Here is a 21,936-nt window from a genome sequence, read left to right as displayed (position 1 = left end):
AGGAGGTGGCAAAACCCCAGTAAGAACAAATGCCATTCACCGCATGACTCTAGGTGGTGTAGATTTTTTGTTATAATTCAATGACACGTTTTCTGGGACACCCTGTATACAACAAGTACACAGCGAAATCAATGGCGCAGAACCAATATACGAAAGCACAACACATATACATAAGTTAAATGCACACAAACACAGTCATTCGAATAACACTGCAAAACATCTTGAACACAGAGTGGGATGTCTGCTTCAGGACTTTGTACACTTGACCCCGCGACTAGTTCTGCGACTGCAGTGCGCTCCGAAGCATTTTACGGAGTGCAGAGCTAGATTTTGCTGAGGTCTTAATTCCCAACGCCCTGAGTTCTGTCCTAATTTCCCCTGGACTCATGCTGTCTACATCGAAATTTCTGGCTGCTATTTCTGTGCTAGTCGGCCGCTGTCTCTTTGTTCTGGACGCCACTATACCGCCCTCTTGCCAGTATTCCTTATCAGTTTTTTTATACACTCGTCGCTCTCTCTCGTAGTGAAGATTTTCTGCGCGTTTGGCAAGTTTCAGCGCGTCTCTTGCAGCGTCCCATTTATTTGGTTTTTGGTGATGAACCCTTTTCAGGACATCATTTTTTTTTTCCATGGCTTGGCTGGAAAACCAACCCAGACAGCTGAATTTTGAGTGCTTATTAGCGGCGTGATGGGTTAAAATATGTATGTAAGGGGTACCGTACTTTGCACCGTACCCCTTTCTTGCAGTGCTTCCGAGTTCAACAAACAGTCGGAGGAACTCAGTTGCTTGACTCTGCACATTCATACCTGTCGTATCTCTTTCGAACACATTAAGCAGTTCACTTAATGTTTCCCATAGCTTTAGCACCCTGGTTTCCGTGTCCGAGTGCAGGCGGCCTCTCAGCCTATCCGGTAGTTTTTCTAACAATATGGTTGCGTCAACCCCTTTCTTTTCCATTCTGCCCTTCGTTCTCCGCAGAGATGTAAACCCGGACACCGCATTCACCTACAATGGTTTTGAATGCTTCGACATATTTCTCTTCTCGGGACCCTGTTTGCACACTTAGTTTGGTGTCCATGTCTTGGAACTCCTTTAGGACATTATCAAAAAGTCTGTCGAACACTCTCATCCTCATATGAAGGACGTCGGGAACTATGTTGTAAGGCTCAATGTTTAGTAAGGGCACAAACTGTACCCCATTTCGTAAGTGGTCGCAATCGTTCTCCATGGTTTTCAGGGTACGCGCGAGAGGGGGCTCGTTAAAAACGTGCACAGGCTCGCGATAATCCCCCCGCTGAGTTTGAGAAGCCGTGCAAAATGGACACGGAAAAGCTGAGAAGTCAGACTGCATCCCTAATACTGTTAGGAGAAACTTTAAGTCTGCTCCGAGACAAACATTCAGTGGTACAAACACGTTGTCAATGTTCATGCCGGTGGTTTTCACAAGCTCATTTACTTCCGAAATGACATTTGCGAATGCCATTCTTAGCATGAAATAGTTTTCTGGTATGTCTGCTAGCGCTAGGATGCGATGTTTTTTGTGACCTTGTGGATTACCTGTGCATTCGAGCACTACATAGGATAAAATTGTCCACGACGCCTTTTTGCTGATGCGGCTACCGTCTCCTTCTAGTTTCACTGTAAGCGTGCCTGATCTGCTGATTTCCTCTACCGTTTTGCGTTCCTTCTTGCATTTTTCAAGTATTGCGTGTTTTAAGTCTTCTACGAAAGAGACCTGTGATCCGACACATTGCCCTGGTGTTTCTGCCACTTCTATGAGATTGTTTACACTTTCGCGATATTCATTAATAAGCTTGAGGGATGGGAGACCTTGCAAGCGATGGGAAAGCTCTTGCCAAAACACATTACTCACGTAATGATCGTCCAGTAGTGCGGTAATATCTCCGATTAGATCCCTGTCAGCGGGGTCGAGATCGGAAAGCTTCCCTACTTTCTGTCCCCGGTAAGATTTCTTGATATCTCGAGACACTGATACTTTACTTTCTGAGAAGGTGAGCTTGTGCTCGATGCCTTTAATGTCTTCGAGTATGATATCTTGGAGTGAGAGGCCGTACTGAGAAAGCAGATCATCTAGTATCGTTTGCATTTTTCCTCCACATTTAGCAAGCTGTCTACGGTCTGTTCTTGTGCTTCCTTCACCGATTTTACCTCCGCCGTTGTAAGGTGAATCACTCGCGGATGGCGAGGGGGGTGCATATCGGGACACATGCGCAAGTGGCGCTTCATGGGGTGAATTTTTTAGCTCAGCTATCTCGGCCCTTAAGGTGGACAGCGAACTTCGCAGTTCTGTGTTTTGTTCCACTGTCGCACAAAGCTCGTCTTCAAGTTGCGATAGCTGCTGTGAAAGATATCCGTTTATTCTTTCCAACAACTCTACTTCAAGCTGCTCTTGAGCTTTTGGTACTGCGGAATCTATGGGTAACCAGACACGAAAAGTCTTTGAAAGGAAATTAGTGTAAGGACGCCCCCTTCCTATTTTTCTGCTCTGTGCAGCAATTCTCGAACAGAAGAGACGGATTTTCTCGTTGGCATCCGCTGCATTTTGGCTAACCGTTACATCGTTAGGTAACAATTTGACACTGACAATATCATAGTACGATAGAGGGCTGCTGAGTGTTTCCTTCTGGAGTGCAATAACGGCACGCCCTGTCAAAGAAAGGACGATGCGACCGTCCTGTACTGTCGCAGTCGCTTGCTCATGCCACTCCATTGCAGAGCGTAGAAATACCCCGCGTAACAAAATACATGCGAAGGGTCTCTACAGGTAATTCATTGGAAGAAATACCTGGGCTTTTCTTGAGCCTGAGTGCCGACTTGACCCTCACAGGAAACTCAACTTCCACGCCTTCCTCGTTGTTCTTGCCAAGCCTTTTCCACCAGCCCGGTGGAAGGGACAGCCGTTCGAAGTCAACTTCCTCGCAGAGGATTCAGCCCTTCGTGATGGGTTTCCCTTTGTTGTCAAACACCCAGCGGAATATGTCCAAATCGAAGTCCACCTTGATCAGGCCGTTGGACCTTCTGGGGTTGGACAACTTCGTTTGGACTTCAAGGAGGAACTTGTTGGCTGATGACTGTACACGATCGTCACTGGGTTTCGGTTGCTCGACGAGGGCTTTGAGGCAGACCGCGTTCAGATTCTCCTCAGGCTCGAACGTGCAGGCCCACTTTGGATACCCGTGCCACTTGACGAGGTACCCTTTTTTCTGCAACAAGAGCATAAGACATTAGACCATGCTCTGAAATAATATCGCCACAAAATCAAAGTGACACGAACATCAGGGAAGATTCAAAAGCGTGGAACAGGTTTACCCTGCTACAGTAACAACAGCAAATTTTTATCATATAACGCCGTTTTCCAGCTTTTCTGAATAGTAAAGTACTTGTCCGGACTATCAGTCGATGGAACTAGCGATATTTAGTTTTGTAAGCAAGTCTTGCGAGCATGGAACGGAAGGTTGTACGAACCACACTGGCAGATTACAAGAGCCGGGATTGCCAAGTACAGTAATCAACGACACAGTCCGTCTTTGTATACATATTAACACTGTATGTATATTACAGTATATTATAATCTTTGTATTAGGTTATCCACTAAATAAACTAGTTCTTGTTAAGTTTCCTGCAATCTGTCGTCCAAGTCTTATGATTTTACTTTTATCCAACTTCACAGCCGTCTGACATATCAACCTCATATACAGGGTGTTTATAAAGTCAGAATGACGCGTTTTTTTAAACAAAACGCGGCGACGAAAAAATACGGGGTAAACGGCATTTCTCTGGCAACGGAATTTGCCACCGTGCGAAAATACTTTCATTTGATCTTAATTAAAAGAAATGGAATTTTGAATTGAACTCCAAAATTTCCCAAGTCAGCCAAACGTTTTTTTCTTTTTGTTTCACAGAATTAGAGAGCCCGTTGCGAACTTAGTCAGACCCACCAAGTAATCCGCTCGATATTGCAAATGAAACTGCCCAAAATAAGTCCCGAAATTGAGGCTTCAAAGTATCGGGTATTCAACAGCGCACCAAATCAGTTGCAAAGGTGCGCGGAGAGCAGGATATGCCCCTGCCCCCATGAAAGATAGAAAGTCGAGAAAAAAAAAGAAGAAAAAGGGCGGGAACAAAAGAGGTGGAATAGTTTTTGTTTGCCGCTTATCAACGTATGGTGGAATGTAAACAGCCTTGTTATCGGCGCGTCTTGTGCTGCACGCCGGTCCAGCGATAAAGTTTTCTAGCTTAATGGGGGCAGGTGCATGTCCTGCATCTTTGCGACTGATTCGGTGGGACGTTGAATACCCGAAACTCTGAAGCCTCAATTTCCAGACTTTCTTGGGGCAGTTCCATTTGCAATATCGAGCGGATTTCTTGGTGGATCTGACTCCGTTCGCTACGGGGTCTCTTATTCTGTAAAAAAAAAAAAGTGAGGTTAACTTGGCAAATTTTGATTCAATTAAAGAAATTCAATTTCTTTTAATTAAAATCAAATGAAAATATTTTGGCAAGGTGTCAAATTCAGTTGCCACACAAATGCGGTTTACCCCGTATTTTTCCGTTGCCTCGTATTTTATTTTATTTTATAAAGTCCGAATGACGTTGATTGAAACACCCTGTATATATACATATATATGTATATATTATATATTATACACATAGGGTGTACACGCGCGTGACACTATATCTATTTGAGAGACGGACTTGTGCTGCCATACAGTGAATCACTTATGACAGAGAAACCTACGAAAAAATTGTGGTTACCATTCACTGCGTAATAAAATAAACACGGCCACGGAAACTTTCGTCTTCATGTGTTTCCTATGCGCAATACAGATGGATGGAGGTGAAAGTTTGCATGGTCATATTTATTTTGTTACACAGTGCTAGGTAACCACAACCGTTTCGTAGGTTCCTCTAGCATAAATTATTCACTTTGAGGCAGAGGAAGTGTTTTCGTGATAGAGGTATAGCATCAAGGAGGTATCACTTCTTGCACGAAAATGTGACTGACCTTTTATAGCATACACCCTGTATATATATATATACAGGGTGTTTCAAAAAACGTGTCATTCGGACTTTATAAAAAAACGGGGCGATGGAAAAATACGAGGTAAACGGCATTTGTGTGGCAACTGAATTTGCCATCTTGCAAAAATATTTTCATTTGATTTTAATTAAAATAAATTGAATTTCTTTAATTGAACTCCAAAATTTCCCAAGTCAACCTAACGTTTTTTTTACAGAATTAGAGAGCCTGTAGCGAACTTAGTCAGATCCACCAAGAAATCCGCTCGATATTGCAAATGGAACTGCCCAAAAAAAGTCCCGAAATTGAGGCTTCAAAGTTTCGGGTATTCAACGGCGCACGAAATCAGACGCAAAGATTTCTGGAGAGGAGGACTTGCTCCTGCCCACATGAAAGATAGAAGGTCGAAAAAAAAGCAGGGCGGGAAAAAAGAGGCGGAATCATTTTTGTTTGCCGCTTATCAACGTATGGTGGAATGTCACCCGCCTTGTTATCGGCGCGTGTTGTGCTGGACGCCGGTCCAACGATAAACTGTTCTAGCTCCATGGGGGCAGGAACATGTCCTGCCCTTGGCGCATCTTTGCGACTGATTTGGTGCGCCGTTGAATACCCGAAACTCAGAAGCCTCAACTTCGGGACTTTTTTTGGGCAGTTCCATTTGCAATATCGAGCGGATTTCTTGGTGGATCTGACTAAGTTCGCTACGGACTCTCTAATTCTGTAAAAAAAACGTTAGGTTGACTTGGGAAATTTTGGAGTTCAATTAAAGAAATTCAATTTCTTTTAATTAAAATCAAATGAAAATATTTTTACAAGGTGGCAAATTCAGTTACCACACAAATGCCGTTTACCCCGTATTTTTCTGTCGCCCCGTTTTTTTATAAAGTCCGAATGACACGTTTTTTGAAACACCCTGTATATATATACAGGGTGTTTCAAAAAACGTGTCATTCGGAGTTTATAAAAAAACGGGGCGACGGAAAAATACAGGGTAAACGGCATTTGTGTGGCAACTGAATTTGCCACCTTGAAAAATATTTTAATTTGATTTTAATTAAAATAAATTGAATTTCTTTAACTGAACTCCAAAATTTCCCAAGTCAACCTAACGTTTTTTTGACAGAATTAGAGAGCCTGTAGCGAACTTAGTCAGATCCGCTAAGAAATCCGCTCGATATTGCAAATGGAACTGCCCAAAAAAAGTCCAGAAATTGAGGCTTCCAAGTTTCGGGTATTCAACGGCCCACCAAGTCAGACGCAAAGATTCGTGGAGAGGAGGACTGCTCCTGCCCCCATGAAAGATAGAAGGTCGAAAAAACACAGGGCGGGAAAAAAGAGGCGGAATCATTTTTGTTTGCCGCTTATCAACGTATGGTGGAATGTCACCCGCCTTGTTATCGGCGCGTCTTGTGCTGCACGCCGGTCCGGCGATAAACTGTTCTAGCTTCATGGGGGCAGGAACATGTCCTGCCCTCCGCGCATCTTTGCGACTGATTTGGTGCGCTGTTGAATATCCGATACTTTGAAGCCTCAATTTCGGGACTTTTTTTGGGCAGTACCCTTTGCAATATCGAGCGGATTTCTTGGTGGATCTGACTAAGTTCGCTACAGGCTCTCTAATTCTGTCAAAAAAACGTTAGGTTGACTTGGGAAATTTTGGAGTTCAATTAAAGAAATTCAATTTATGTTAATTAAAATCAAATTAAAATATTTTTGCAAGATGGCAAATTCAGTTGCCACACAAGTGCCCTTTACCCCGTATTTTTCCGTCGCCCCGTTTTTTTATAAAGTCCGAATGACACGTTTTTTGAAACACCCTGTATATGTTTATGTGTGTTAAATTGCAGAAGATGAAAAATCAAACAGCCGCGACGTGGAATATGAGCCAAAGGGAAGGGGACACAGCGACGGCTTTGAGGGGGTTAGTGAAATACAAAGGTATATTTTACATAATTAAAACATTTAGGAAATGGGGAAGAGTCGACGTTTCGGAGGGAAGCTCCTCCTTCTTCGGGACAGAAGAGGCAACAAGACTGTCCACGGCTTTTATTGCTTTAGCTTGCTGACGTAATCTTGTGTATTCGCGCCGCCTGGCGCTCGTCGATTGGTCACGTTCTGGAAGGTTCGTGTGTCGCTGTCCGGTGTGGTGTCACTGCCCTGATGTTCGGGGGTCTTCTGAAGTCAGAGCCGGGGGTCATGGTCTTTCTTTCAAGGGCGTCGTCCGTGGTAAAAATCATATCTGGGAGTCCGGGGTTCGGGTCATCGTGTTTGGGAGCCTTAGGTGGCCTCCTCGGGAAGTCGTGGTTCGGGGCGTTGTTCTCGTGGCCCCGTTGCTTCATCAATAGTCCATGTAAGGCGAAGTCATCTATCTGCTTTTCCCGTAGGATTGTCCGCAGTGCGGGGATGACCTCCAGCCTTATCTGAAAGAGAAGAACAGGGCGAGACAGAGGTCTTTAGCTATCCTCTGTCTCGCCCTGTTCTTCTCTTTCAGATAAGGCTGGAGGTCATCCCCGCACTGCGGACAATCTGGGATGGGCAGTAATACCCATATTTTGTATTATAATACTAATACATAATACTTCCTAGAAATCGGTATTATAATACTAATACGTAATACTTTGATTCTGAGGTATTATAATACATAATACTTCTGTGTATTACACGAGTAATACTAGTAATACATTGATACGTAACTTGGGGAGAAAGAAAGGAATAGTAAATCAGAAATCTATATAATTTGCGCATTACTTATCGAGCCAGTCATTCTCCAATGACGTGTTATTTCAGATGCTTACATGTTTAGCATATTCTCAAAGGGTAGTCCTCTATAGGGCATGCCTTTTCCGAATATGATGAGATAGCGCTGGTCAATTCGATCACAGTGAACAGCTTGCTCTCAGTGTGGAAGAGTCTTCATTTCGTCCACCCTGGACGATAAAATGTGGGCCGTTCAAAAGTGTGTAACTGTCCATAGTGCAACCCCGTACAGGGGTGCCTGGACTGGACGCACTCTTTCATGCCACAAAGGGCTTGCAATGCGATGACTCATCTTTACGGACGCTGAAATGGAAGGAATGCGAGGAAGCCCCCAGTAACCTCTGGCACTGAGGTCACTCCCTTTGGGATAGTTTGAAGCAAAGGAATAATAGGGACCTTGTTGGTGTCCAGATGTTTGTGGGACACGAAAAATTACTCAAAAAAGTGCACTGGTGACACCTAGGAGGTCTTACATATGACCTCTGGGAAGGTATTACACCTTCAAAAGTATTATAATACATGTAATACTTCGATTTTGTGTATTATAATACAGATACAAATACATTTCAAAAATGAGTATTATAATACATAATACAAATACTCAAAAGTATTACAGTAATAGTATTATAATACAAAGTATTACTATTACTGCCCACCCCTGCAATCCTACGGGAAAAGCAGATAGATGACTTCGCCTTACATGGACTATTGATGAAGCAACGGGGCCACGAGAACAACGCCCCGAACCACGACTTCCCGAGGAGGCCAGCTAAGGCTCCCAAACACGATGACCCGAACCCCGGACTCCCAGATATGATTTTTACCACGGACGACGCCCTTGGAAGAAAGACCATGACCTCCGGCTCTGACTTCAGAAGACCCCCGAACATCAGGGCAGTGACACCACACCGGACAGCGACAAACGAACCTTCCAGAACGTGACCCATCGACAAGCGCCTGGCGGCTCGAATACACAAGGTTACGCCAGCAAGCTAGAATCAATAAAAGCCGCGGACAGTCTTGTTGCCTCTTCTGTCCCGAAGAAGGAGGAGCTTCCCTCTGAAACGTCGACTCTTCCCCCATTTCCTAAATAATGTTTTAATTATGCAAAATAAACCTCTTTGTATTCCACTAACCCCTCAAATCCGTCGGGGTGTTCCCTTGCCTTATGTATATATACATAATTACGGCATATAGTAGTATACGTATATATATGTATAAACATAATTTGAGCGTAATACCGCATGTATATGAGACTGGACATAGACTAACAAATTTTGTAAGTATTTTGGGGTAGACTTGGTATTTGTCAAAAGGAAATCGCTTAGTGCATTAGAGAGGAACGAAAAAACACAAAAAGAAATGGGCTGCAAAATTAACCATGAAAATCGGCATAAAAATTGTCGTGGGGGTAGAGTTTACAGGTTACCACTACAGTTTACATGGAGGGGGGGGCATACGATAAGTTGTGAAAGATGTGAGCCCCTATTCAAAAATGCTACAGTACTGTGTAAGGGTAGAAAGCAAGCAGCCTAATTGTTCATGGGAACGAAAGAAATCAAACGAGCAAGGGGGGGGGGGGTTGCGTTAGTACGGCTCCATTACATATATCTAAGAAAGTTACTTTCATATTGTGACGAAAGTTTCAGGTTATACGCGTGGAAACACCGGCACGAAAATAGGAGGAGAGTATAAAAGGTCCTGGTTTCATCGAATAAATCTTTCATTGGCAGTTCAGCGCACTTGCAGTTTGTCTTTACTTGTGTCGTCCTTTGTTCCTTCTTTTACGCAGCACTGGAGTTTTAGTAATTTTAAAAGGAGTTACCAACCTGCCCAGATTTTAACTTTATTCAATTTGAAGAACATTCAACACAAAACAGTCATAAACTATGTACTTACCGTGCGAGCAATGATGCGGTCAACGGCGTAGAATGTCATCGGGTGCTGTGCGTAGCTGGTGGCTGCAGAAATGCATCGGCGACGAAGCAGTCAGTTACGTGTCGGGCAACAGCGTATGTGATTCCAAAGCGAAGGAGACACCCGGCTTAAATACAGCTACCAAGCAGTACAATGTACGGAAAGTCAAATGCAATGGGGGTGGAAGGTATGTGTCTTATCAATGTTCGTTAGTTTCACAGGTCTGTTCAAGGCCTTTCACCTACACGTCCACCCCCACTGCATTCGACTTTCAGCACATTATGCTGCTTGGGGCATTTCCCCAGGCTAAGATAATGGGCGCTAAGATAATAGTGCGATAAAAACGATTACGCGATTTAGTGGAATTCTTTGGTGCAACTGGTTACATGATTCTTTGAATTTGACGCCTCCGGTTCCGGGACATTTGATCGAACGTCGTTTGGTCGAAAGCCGTTTGATCGAACACAGGACATTTGGTCGAAAGCCATTTGATCGAACGTCGTTTGGTCAAAACGACAGCTGTCGTTTTATCGATTTTTTTATTGGCACGCATGTAGCGTTGATGGAACAAAAAAACAAGAAGAAAAAACAAAAGAAAGCTTCAGTCGTAAATGCTGTTATCCTAAGGAATATTTAACTCTGTGTAAGCTGCTTGCCCATAAACACATTCCTCATCCTAACCCGTTTTTCGCATCCAGAAAGCGGTGCAAGGGCCTGGGTTGTTCAGCCTCTCCCGTTCGACAACTTGATATGTTTTTCCGCTCTGACAGATAGTGACTAAACATAGCATACATGCCTTTCACCCCTAATCCCGTAACACTTTGTCGAATAATAATTGATGTCAACTGTCAGCTAATAAACATTTTGACAAATAAATAACTCATATAAATAAATGACATTTCTGAATGATTTACTCGCATCTAACGCGGACAAATTTTAGCAATGTATTGTTAATGTTTGTAGTTAACTGACATTGTATAGGAGAAAGAACAGTTTTAGTTTATTTACTTTGCGCCTATGTGCAAGTGAATCTAAATTTGGTTCTTGCAACGTTCACGGAACCGAAGAAGTCCTTTGAAACCGAGACAATATAAGCCGGGGAGCTTATCTTTGTACTTTGTCTACCTTTTTGTTATTGTTTTTATAGCATACATGTGTAGAGATCCCAGCCTGCAGATGCATACTCTAACCAAGGCCGAAGTAAAATTTTATATGGCTGTTAATTTAATATCATTATTTTGTCCCATGGCGTAACTTCCTCCTTAACATCCATAGACTTCGAGTGCTTTCGCGCACATATAGCTATCCCATTTCAGTGGTCTTCCCTCTTTAGCTGAAAGAAAAGCAAGAAAAAAGAAAAAGAATCAGAGAACACTGATTGCCTGCTTCCGTATGCTAGAGTCAAAAGTTACAGAATAAGAGGCGCTAAGGACACGCTGCGAGCTTTGAACTCTCTTCGAACAAATGTCATTCGAGCAAACGGTGTCGACCAACCGGCTTTCGATCAAACGGCTTCGATCAAACGGCGTTCGAACAAATGGGCGGACACCGATGACTCCACGTTTATTTTGTCCCTTCCACTCCCAAAAGGATGCAAGAATGTGACTTTCACAGTGACTTTGCGCGTCAAGCTGAGCCGTAAAGTGGTGATATCGAGTTTTTTAAAAAACAGCATATCAACCTGCGAAGCAATTGTGCATTTTCTTTGTTTCAAGACCGTGAACTTCGAGATTCTGCCCTTGTTATGCTGTATTCATACGCGCGCCGTTTTCTGCACTTTAAACCTGGATGTTTCAATTTTTCGAGCGCTTGTTAGAAGGGGTGGCAATCACAAGGCCGAAACTCAAAAGGTCGAAAAACGAAGACATCGAACAATCAATGCCAGTTCCCACATATAGCGCTTTCCTACATAGCGCTAGATAATAATTGGGTGTTTACGTCGCGAGACAACTGAGATCATGAGCGACGCCACAGCGGTCGGTCTGTGGATTGCTTTTGCCCACCTCAGGGTTCTTTAACGTGCAATGAAAGCTCATTACACGGCACCCCGTATTTAACGTCCCTCGCGGAAGACGGCGTGTCTAAGCTACTTGTACCCTGCCACCAAGTTGCTTCCGTCCTCGGCCGGGTTCGAACCCGCGATCTCGGGATCAGAAGGCGAAAACGCTACCAACTGAGCCACCGAGGCCGGTACATAGCGCTAGAAAATTGCGCTATATTTTCCTCCTCGCATTGCTGCGAACCGCTATAAAACCACACTCGTCGAAGCAGAGCCTCGGTCAACTTTTCTAGCGCTATATTGAGCGGTTAGTCTGTGTTAACCATTCGTGAGCGTCTTCCAGCCGTGACGTCGCGGGAGCTGGGGTTTGTTTTGCTTCCAATCACTCGAAGCAGCAAGGCGGGAAGGCGACGACGACGACGACGACGTGAAAATGGCCACGAGTTTCATCTCGCCGCGCATATGCCAATTCATGGCTGTTTGGTTATACTATAGTTCGGTATCACAGCATCGAAGGTGTCATCTGCGTTCATGCTACGGATATCCGGCGCGGATAGTAAACAATTACAGAGGTACCGCTGCATCACGTCGCAACTAGATATCCCGTGACTGCAGCTGGATAGCGCTCTGGGCCCGCTTGCACGAAACAATCCTAAGTGTAACACTTGGCAAGTGTTGCACTAACGCGTTAGTGCACTAAGTTTAGGGTTGCGGTTAAGTGGCTTGCACGAACACTTCGACGACCGCCCTAAGTCGAGTATTCTAAAGTGGATCGTGGCTACGAGCAGTAGCAGTTTTCGGAGGCTCTCATTGGTAGAAAGAGAACTTCCGGAGTTCATCCCAGGAAGTCGTGCGTCACGGCATGTTTGGATTCTGGGAAGTCGTCTGCTTCTGCCGTCGCACGTAAACAGTTTGTAGAACCAAAATAAGGTATTGTACTATCATTGTAGCTGCAAGAACGAGTTAGGTCACTTGTTGCGTGCTTTTGTTCAATAAAATAAAGCCTGTGGCCCAAAGTATGTCTCGAATTGCTTGATGATGGGGAACTTATCGCCAACGGCAGTGCCGGTGAGAGGCACTTCGCGTGCGGCGATCATTTTGAGAGATGTTGTTAACGAAAAGCACAACACGTACGGCACCCACAGCATAAAAAAATGAGACGTTGTTAGTATTGCGAGGAAAATGCGTACTGTATTGCGAGATACAGTTGGGGCCAACGACGAATCTTCGATACACGGTTCATAGCGGCCGACATGTTAGTCCTAAGCTTTAGTGCGGTAGTTTAGGGTGCTCCTAGGACCCTTGGCCAGCGTCCTAAATTGCGCGGAGCGAGCGCCACCACTTTAGTGTTGTAGAAGTTTCATGCAAGCCACTTACGGCTCCGGCACTACACTAAGTGGGGAACTCGTTAAGTATTGCACTAAGTGTGTTTCGTGCAAGCGGGCCCTGTGCTCGGTGGTATGTGAGAACGGCAACCGGAAAAAGAGCGCCAGATTTTAAGCGTTGTTTTCTAGCGCTATAAAGCGAAGCGCTGAATGTGGGAACTGGCCTTAAGGCCGAACGGTCAGAAAACCGAACTATCGAAAAGGCCGAAAAAAAAAGAGGAATTCTAAGAAATGAAAACTGTTATTTCAACTGCGACATAAATTAGCTCCACCAATTAAGTAAGTTTGCTGTTTAAACATTCGTTTTGAATTGATGTAGCAAATAAATACTTTCATCAAGCTTCGCGTTAATTATGTTCTGTCGATCACTTAAGGGGAAAAGAAAAAAGTACAGCAGATATACCGACTACTGTGTTATTGTGTGTGCTATTGTACACGACAGCTATAGGTGAAAATGAAGAAGTTTGAGCTGTCCCCTGAGAAAGTGTTGAACGTCTCGGGTATTACTCTCACTCAAAACGCTCATGCGACGATCTTCGCGAAGCCTTTGCTGCTTGCGTCGATGAAGAATGGGGCTTCCCTCGGTGACCCGCTGTGTGTGGACGGCTTTAATGACCATTCTGGGTTCGAACGGCTGAAATTAAACCCATCATTGACAATCTTATCAAACTGCCGGTGTTGTCACACGTAGGGCTCTGTCTTGAGGAGCGAGAGCTAGAGTGCTGGGGAATGTGCGTCCTCGGGCGACTCCTAAGCAGTGTTGTACGTATCGCCGTTACAAATAAAGCCGTTACAGTAATCGATACTTTTTGGGTATCTGAGTGCGTATCGCGATCCACTTTTCAATCGGTATCGGAAGGGTATTTCAGTTACAAATTTATGGTAACGCGATCTCTCTATCGTTAACGATACCGGTACTTTTTAGTGCCCCACCCTTTTTTCATCGACCATCTTTCTTACTCTTATTCATTGTCAATGTCCCACCTAGCCCTCGACAAGAAGCCTGTGGACACGCCTACGTGCTCCATGACCGGAATTATGGAATTATACGGAACACATGTTCAGCGTTTTCCTTTGAAACCGGAGGAAATAACCACGCTGTATTCAACGAAAGAGGTGAGGTCTACGAACAGAGGTCAAGTCTTTGACAGTATGCTCTGGGTTCCACTGATAAGCTGCCGTGTCGCACTGAATAACGCTCATATATACTGTGGCATTATTAAGTTCAGATAGGATTCCTTGATCATTGGACTCCGCGGTATGTGTGGGCCCGACACCAATGTAACCGTCATATAGGCATCTGTCAGTTGCCGGAGAGACCACGTCCCGCAAGGATGGCAGAAGACGACTTCGAGAACCCGCTATTGATAAAAGTCAAGCAAAGTGTCCGAACTACATGATAAATATGCTGTTCTTTTACTGCAAAACTGTTCGCGTTACTTTTTTAGTAACGGTAGCGGTACTCCGTTACTTTAAAAAAGAAGTATCGATATCTTTATTTCGATACCTTTTACTCAAGTAACAAGTATCGATATCGCGATACCGTATTTCGGTAACGGGTACAAAACTGCTTCTAAGGGATCTGGGCCGACATATGTCCGACAGCGTCTGAGGGAAACCCCAGAAATTACCCCACATTATACTGAAAAGAAGCTGTGCCTTATAAGCTACAAGAACGAATTCGGTATCGGCACTTCGCACTGGTTACTCTGTTTTCACTGTATCATATACTTCAGCTTGTTCTTGGCCTAATCATGAGGACATACCAATGCTCAATTCCAAGTTTTGCCTCTTAGAGGCTCCTCATGCCACCATCAAGAAGCTCTGTCGATTAGAAACACCCTTCCTTCAAAAACAAACAAACAAAAAATAAACAAGCAGAAAGCGGGAGAATGCATATTTTCAGAACATCTGGAGGTGCAGCAGAGTCATCTTCGATGCGAAACGTGGTTGGTAAACTCAGTGACTTAGTGAAAGCAACAACTCCTAGATAACATCAAGCCTGCGCGCTTATGTCACGCACGGAGGCCTGTCTGCCTTTGAGCCCTGCTTCAAGCTCTCAGAGCTTGATAGGTCAGAGCTCAGAGCGGTTTTCGTTCGGTCTTTCATGACGTCATATCAAAATCCACAAATGTAACAGCAGGCCTTCCCGTGTGACGGGCCCCGTAGGCCTTCTCCTTATCTCAAATAAGCCCGAGAAACGGAGAAAAGGGAAGAAAGGTGTAACCGCAAACAGTTGGTGGTAAGATGGTAGGGACCAACGGACGTCGTGTAAAAGTTTATTTTCATTGCACAAAGATTAAAGTCGGCAAACGTCCGTGATGTTTCTCGCAGATAATGGACATTCTGATGAAATTTTTGCAGGCGTTTGATGCACCTTATTGTGAAATGGGGTAACCATAATAGATTTGATTTGATTTTAAGAAAAAACAATGGACATAATGGAAAGATAATAGGAGAATTTTAGCAAACCGTTCTTAACGTGGCTTGCGTCGAACCGTACCAACTGGAACCAATCAGTGGCTAAGATTTTCAGTCACACACAACAGCGATTGGCTCCGATAGGCACAATAACCTTACCAACGATCTGCTAAAACTGCTTACATGCGCCTGCTATTGATAACATGAAATAAGATACTTGAACTAGGCCCCAACAACAGTGCTCAGAGTCTCATATGAGGACACTTCTATTTTACTAAGCAGTAAGGAAGGCGGATGCAAGTACAAGTTTTCTCACCTGTCTAAAACACTGCAATGCGTAATCCGCAGTCCCCGCGGGACGTGCATTACTTGTTATGACATTTGATTAAAATGCATGGCCAGCCTTGTGAGCGCGATCAAGAGCACATTGTTGAGGATGAACAAATAGAATTAAAAAAGAGAAATAGAAATTTCGACCCTATTTTTTGCTCTTGTAAAGGTAGCGGTTACAGATACTTTCTCTCATGTTGTTCTCTAACGTGAACACCATTCTGCAAAGCGGAGACTTCGTGTAACGATGAAGTAGGTTGCGATGCAACGGAGAGTGGTCTACTTTTCATATACTAAGCGCATAGCACTACCCCAATTAATATAAAACAGAACAGTAATGAATTATGTCATAGTGTCCGTTAATAAGCCCACTGGGACGAAAATTGTGACGCTTTTACCCTGCCGTAATCACAAATTCGCATCATAAAAGAAAGAAAGTGAGAGAGAGAGAGAGAGAGAGGGGGGGGGGAAGGCATGGTGCTCGGATCGAACAAGGGAACGTGAAAGCTGGAATCGACATCTGCACCACTGGATCAAAAATACAGAGTGTTGTCATCGTGAGGGTTGAAGACGCAACCGCTTCGGAAGCCACACTGAGCCAATCGTTAGTTCTTTCGTCGTGAAGAAAAAAAAGAAGACTACTGTTATGCAAAAAGTTGAAACACGTAGAGGACAGATTCACCTTTCATGCCTGAGATGGACACTTTCTCGGGGACCCATTGTTTCCACGAAATACAAGCAGAAAGGTGCGCCAGTGCACCCTGCCATGAAACGGCGAAATTAACTGCCCCAGGAAAAAAATAAATAACTAAAAGAAAACTGACGCACTAGCGCTTCCATTCCACTTGTACACCATCCTGAGACCTCTCATGGAACCGCTAACTTGGGGGGGGGGGGGGGGCGTCCTGAAATTCTGAGAATGACTGAAATATCTTAATCACCAAGATTACAACACGTAAAAATCTGTCCATTTAGCAATTGAAGTCCGCAGCGTTTTCGATTGAAAACGACGACCTGTATGGCGATTACGCCCTTGCGCGAAACTTCAAAATGGACAATTTGACGAGTTCCACACGCTCAGGGAACAGGGGATGTTCAGGATACAGGTCTTGACCTAGAGTGGGTGATATACTAGTACAATTAAATATACAGGTCGCGTCACGTGAGACTGACCAGAACTTTATTAAATTGCTGGTTTGCGTTTTCTTTCGGAATGATCATTGGATATGTTTATTCCCGATTGGGCCCACTCAAACGTGGTGGTGTATCAGTAATTAGTGCGGGCGTTGATTAACTTTCATAATTAATCCTCTAGTGAAAATAGGTTGTCCATGCAATCGCAAAGTTGTGAAGCACAGGATCCGTGATCGCATAACATAAAGAGTTACACTGAGAGATACGATCCCTAATCGTGATAGTATCTGTAAAAAGGAAGGACAACGTATGCAAAACAGGAGGATCCTCATCCTACTGTTCTTCTCTTTTTATCCACGTGATGTTTGGTTCCTTCACTAGTGTTCCTGAAATCGCTTTCACGAATGCGAGATATTGTTGAAAACGGATCACGTCTTGTCCGTGATGGTGTCTTTGTGGCGTATCACGCATATCAGGTACATCAGGCATATCACTTCCTGCCAATTATGGTGAATTCAGCGTCCAGAAGGAAGTCACAAACACCAAACTGCCAATTTCATGTGCCAAGCTTCCCATAGCTCGAACGGCTCACGCTTCGTTTCCAGGGCTATACATCACTTTTTCTTCTTTCCTTTCAGGGCAAGTTCCCGGTCGTGTTATCGGTAATGTTATCATGGTCGCCTCAGATATGTCCTCCTCTCTTTCTCCAAATATTTCCCTCCCACGTGACTCACGCACCACCCTGTAAAGTTAGCTTCTTTGCGTACTCTTCTGCTATCAGGTCAAGTCGGCTTTCAGAGGGGGTGTCCCGGAATGCTGCTCTTGTGCTGCAAAAAGTTACGACCAAGTAACCACGTACGAGCAACTTGACCAAGTTGCGCCCAATATCTGGGGCCTGGCTACTCTACGTTAACGACTGTTTGCAAACTGTGTGAAAATAATGTGCTAGGTTTTCATTTAACATTTATTCGACAATGCGCTCAGAAAATTACTTCCCATCTGGGGACAACCATGACACGAAAATAAACATCGAGCTTTTGGAACGAGGCTTCTGTTCGCTGAGTGAGGAGCCAAAGAGAGAAACGATGTGTTCCCAGCCACGTCAGTTGCTTTTACTGCCAAACCAAGCCAAACACGTATTACAAAAGAACACACACGCGCGCGGGCACGCCAAGCCCATCCTGATACCGATGGGTCTGCTCTGTCCCACATCTCCCCCTTTGAGTCCCCCCCCCCCCAGCCAAACCTATTCAGTTAAACTTAGTCCCTGTACACACACTTACGACGCCTGGTATCTTTGCGGTGCTTTAACACAACGGCCAGACCTAGTATGATAATGAGTGTCGTGTACCACACGATTCTGCCCAGAAGTACAACCGCCCGTGTCGCTTGTTTCCTTTGTTGGGTCGCTGCTTGAGAAGGCAGAGGTAGCAGATGAGTTCGATTGCGTCGCACCTGCTGCCCCTCGGTTCCAACCCAATAGGAACGTGGTTCTTGGGCTCTCTTTGTGACGATGCCCTGGCGACGCAAGTCGATAACCCATCGTCCTCCCCTCCCTGGAGTTCGGGAAGGTTCCGGACTCCATGTCGTCTGTTGTAGTCCCTTTTCGGCCGTTGTCGGTACTGCTGCTCGAACTGACGAAGTGCGTTGTAGTTTGGCACACTCGGGACCAGCTGCTGCGGAGCAGCTGGGACAGTCGTGCGTAACTGTCTCCCCATCAGTAGTTGAGCAGGACTATATCCATTCTTCAGCGGGAGCGTCCTGTAAGATAGCAGGCTCTTGTACGGGTCCCCAGTCTTCGTAATGGATTGCTTGATGACTTTGACAGCAGCCTCGGTGAGATCATTACTCTGGGGATACCTGTTGCTTGAAGTTACGTGGATGAACTGGTACTCCTTAGCGAAGGAAGCGAATGAAGAGGTTCCTGTCTTGGAAAATTGTGGCCCATTGTCCGATATACTTCGGGTATACCATGGCGCGAGAATATAGATTTACCGTGATTAACCACGCACGCGGAAGATAGAAACTAGTACGCAGACTTGGACAAAGTATAGCCAGTAGTTTTATGTCTGAAGAGCTTGACGAAATTAAAAAAAGGAAAACAGAATGTGATATCGCGTGCTCGTTCGGTATCGCAGTGATCATGACGATGTAGATGTCGACACCTCTAGAAATATTCAACATTCCCCGGCCTCCAATGGACGACTCAGCTGTCGACCTTGCTCGGTGCTTCCAAGCGGTAAAGGTTCCTCGTTGCTAGGTGCTTTTCTTCGCACGACGATCTTGATTTCTGAAGCCTGCCGATGAGCCTCATTATCCCGTTCTCGTCTAGGTATGGTGAATACTGGTACAGCAAGCTCGATCGCTTCAGGGGCATGCCTTTACGTAACCTTTCTTGATCATGTGCAAAGCTTGACGCTTGGACCGTTCTGATCCAATACCTTGCAGCCGCTGACATCTCTTCAGCCGTTAACTGACCTGTCAGCCTCGGTGCGTCGCTGCAGTTGTAGACGAAGCGCATCGCCCATGCCGTCACTCGGTGTAACTTCGTTATGCTACTGTAATTCTTAGCATCAGTGACAGGCTCTATTGATGGTGTGTCAACTGATGCAACTTTGCACACAACTTTCTCTTCTGTACCGTCTCCGGTAACGCTCGCGACGTCTTGTTTCTTCGGCCATTTTTGTTCATCTTCAGTGATCCAGCCTGGACCCTTCCACCACAGTCAGCGCCGGCGTAGCTGTTGCACAGAAATACCTCGGGTGACAAGGTCCGCTGGGTTATCTTCAGCAGGACAATGACGCCACTGGCTCGGTGATATGTGCTCGCGTACTTGTAGCACTCTCGTCTTTACAAACTCTTTCCACTTGTCAGGATTGCCTTTTATCCAGGACAAGGCGATGGTTGGATCCCTCCACAGTACGGCATTCTCGATGGTCGTGATCAGAGAGTCGAACCGAAACGTTTAACGGTCCGGTTCGGGTTTAGGTTCGGCGATAAGGGTAATAAGGGCGTAAGGGCGATAGGGGGTAAGGCGGTAGGATAGGGGGTAAGGGGGTAAGGGCGATAAGGGCAATTATAATGGTTCAAACCGGTTCTTTCCAAACGGTTCGGTTCCCGAACCGTTTGGAACGACGGGTGCGAATGAAGCACAACAGGCAGGTTAAAAGAAGCTTCCGTGTGTGTGTGTTACAGTGTTTGAAGTGGGCAGCAAGGCGTCAATGGTCGTTCAGGATTTTGAAAGAATTTGTGCGACATGAAAGACAAGATTAGTAGCGGTTACAAGAAGAGCATACCCATGAATTGGTTTGGGTTGACTTTCCCGGCACGTAGCTCAGGTCGCGGGGTTGTTAGCGGAATCTCACCAGGAATATCTGTCAACCAAGCCTGCTACCTTGGCCTAATTCATTTAAGTAATTCAAATTATTCGTTACCGGTCAGGATCGCGAATACACGTTAATCAAACAACGACGCTTCATGGTATGTAGTTTGATTGCAATGGTGCGATCGTGAGCTCGGGGACTTTATGTGTAAAGGGCACGTTATTGTGTCAGAACTGGCCGCCGCCGTGCTCGGCGTTAGCGTGAAGTGTCTGTGGAACAAAGACAAAGCAAGTGCAAACAGAGAGTTCGACTCAATTTAGACCCACTGGCGTGTTTTACATACTGTGTCAGTATGGTAGTTTTTGCTTCTTTTATTTTAAATCCACGAAGAAAGCCAACTTGGCATGTTCTTTTCATTCTGACCAGCATGAGTGTGGCCGGTGCTTTACTTTCTAGTACCCTAGGCACGCGGCAAACTTAATGCTTGAAACGGAATGACAGTAACTTCACCTCCTGAGCAACCATCGTCCCGAATGACTGCGTTTTTTCAACACGCCCCTGCTTTCAGGAAGCCAGGAGAGAACGACGCCACACAAGATTATAGTTGGTGAGGAGGTGAACTTACCGCCATCACGTTTCGTTAAAGGTCAGCTACGCCGATTTCCCGATGTGTTGAAACGGTTGTGATATTCAGAACGAGCACATCCAACTGCCCCCGAAACGCACCTTCGTTTCTCAATTTTGTCTTCCTATTACGAAAATTAATTCATCAAAGAAACCAAAACAAGCCATGGGCGCAGCCATTTTTGTGACGTAGATGGGATAAACCTGCTCCATCTACGTAGATAGAGAATCGTGCGTCTGATTGGATGAAAGCTGAGGCTTTCTCTGACTTTTCTCCCGTTTGCGAGGAAATCCAGTTATGGCCGCCGGCTACGATGAGTGTTTCGTCCGAGGTAATCCCGAGAACTATTGAACGATGGAAACAACAACCGCGAACTCACCTCAACATCATTTTCGGCGTGAAATTGTGATTATGTGCCCGAGAACTTCGCAGTTCAACCGTCCAGCTGCCATTCACGTCAACTCGTTTGCTGCTTTTACTACAAGTGCAGGAATGGGAGTGATTGAGCAACAACGTGAGACTTGGTGATCGTTTGAGCATATACCTGCAGAGGACTGGTCTTCAAAGAAAGAAGGCCGTATTTCTGCCCATGCACATCTTGCGATTGCCAGGCTTGTTACACGAGATACATATATTTTGCAGCATCATAGCGCGACTGCAATGAACGACGTAAGAATGTATCGTGACCACTCGAACTGCATTCGTTGAACCACTCGTCGGTTATATGAAAGTGCTCATTACAGTTGCCCCGAACAAAAAGTGTGGGATGTAGTTTTGTAGTGTGTTATTTATCTCGTAGAGCGCATCGCGGCATGTAGGTCGAGAGCCCTTATACGTATTTTTTGCATGTTTACTTGAGTGTGCGCATTGTTCTATACCACACAGACCATATTTCGTTCATAGTAGTTTCGCAAATAAACACGTACGGGTCGATCTCATATTGCTTTTGAGTTAGGCATAGTGTCTTCAGATCAGGGTATGTGTACCCTGTTTGCTGGGCCCA

The 21,936-nt window shown here is 45.0% G+C and overlaps 1 protein-coding gene and 1 long non-coding RNA gene across 3 annotated transcripts in view; one reads left to right on the top strand and one right to left on the bottom strand.

The window, feature by feature from the left end:
* The window catches only part of LOC135386906 (uncharacterized), a 122,253-nt gene that overhangs the window by 81,252 nt on the left and 19,065 nt on the right, over nt 1-21,936 (top strand). The window lies entirely within an intron of this gene.
* LOC135386904 (uncharacterized) lies at nt 125-9,789 on the bottom strand. Of its 2 annotated transcripts, none has more exons than XM_064616403.1 (2): nt 9,699-9,789; nt 125-3,225 (listed from the first exon to the last, which is right to left on the bottom strand). In XM_064616403.1, the coding sequence occupies exon 2, from the start codon at nt 2,730-2,732 to the stop codon at nt 939-941; it is 1,794 nt and encodes a 597-aa protein (XP_064472473.1). In that variant the 5' UTR covers nt 2,733-3,225; nt 9,699-9,789; the 3' UTR covers nt 125-938. Both variants share the same exon structure in this region, with proteins under 2 accessions (XP_064472473.1, XP_064472474.1).

Source organism: Ornithodoros turicata, chromosome 3 (genome assembly GCF_037126465.1).
Source record: "Ornithodoros turicata isolate Travis chromosome 3, ASM3712646v1, whole genome shotgun sequence".
NCBI lineage: Eukaryota > Metazoa > Arthropoda > Arachnida > Ixodida > Argasidae > Ornithodoros > Ornithodoros turicata.
Note: the sequence above shows the minus strand (reverse complement) of the source record. Positions and strands in the feature narration are given on the sequence as shown.

Excerpts from the sequence above, each read along its gene's own strand:
- LOC135386904 (XM_064616403.1), bottom strand. The coding sequence starts at position 2,732 with ATGGAGTGGCATGAGCAAGCGACTGCGACAGTACAGGACGGTCGCATC.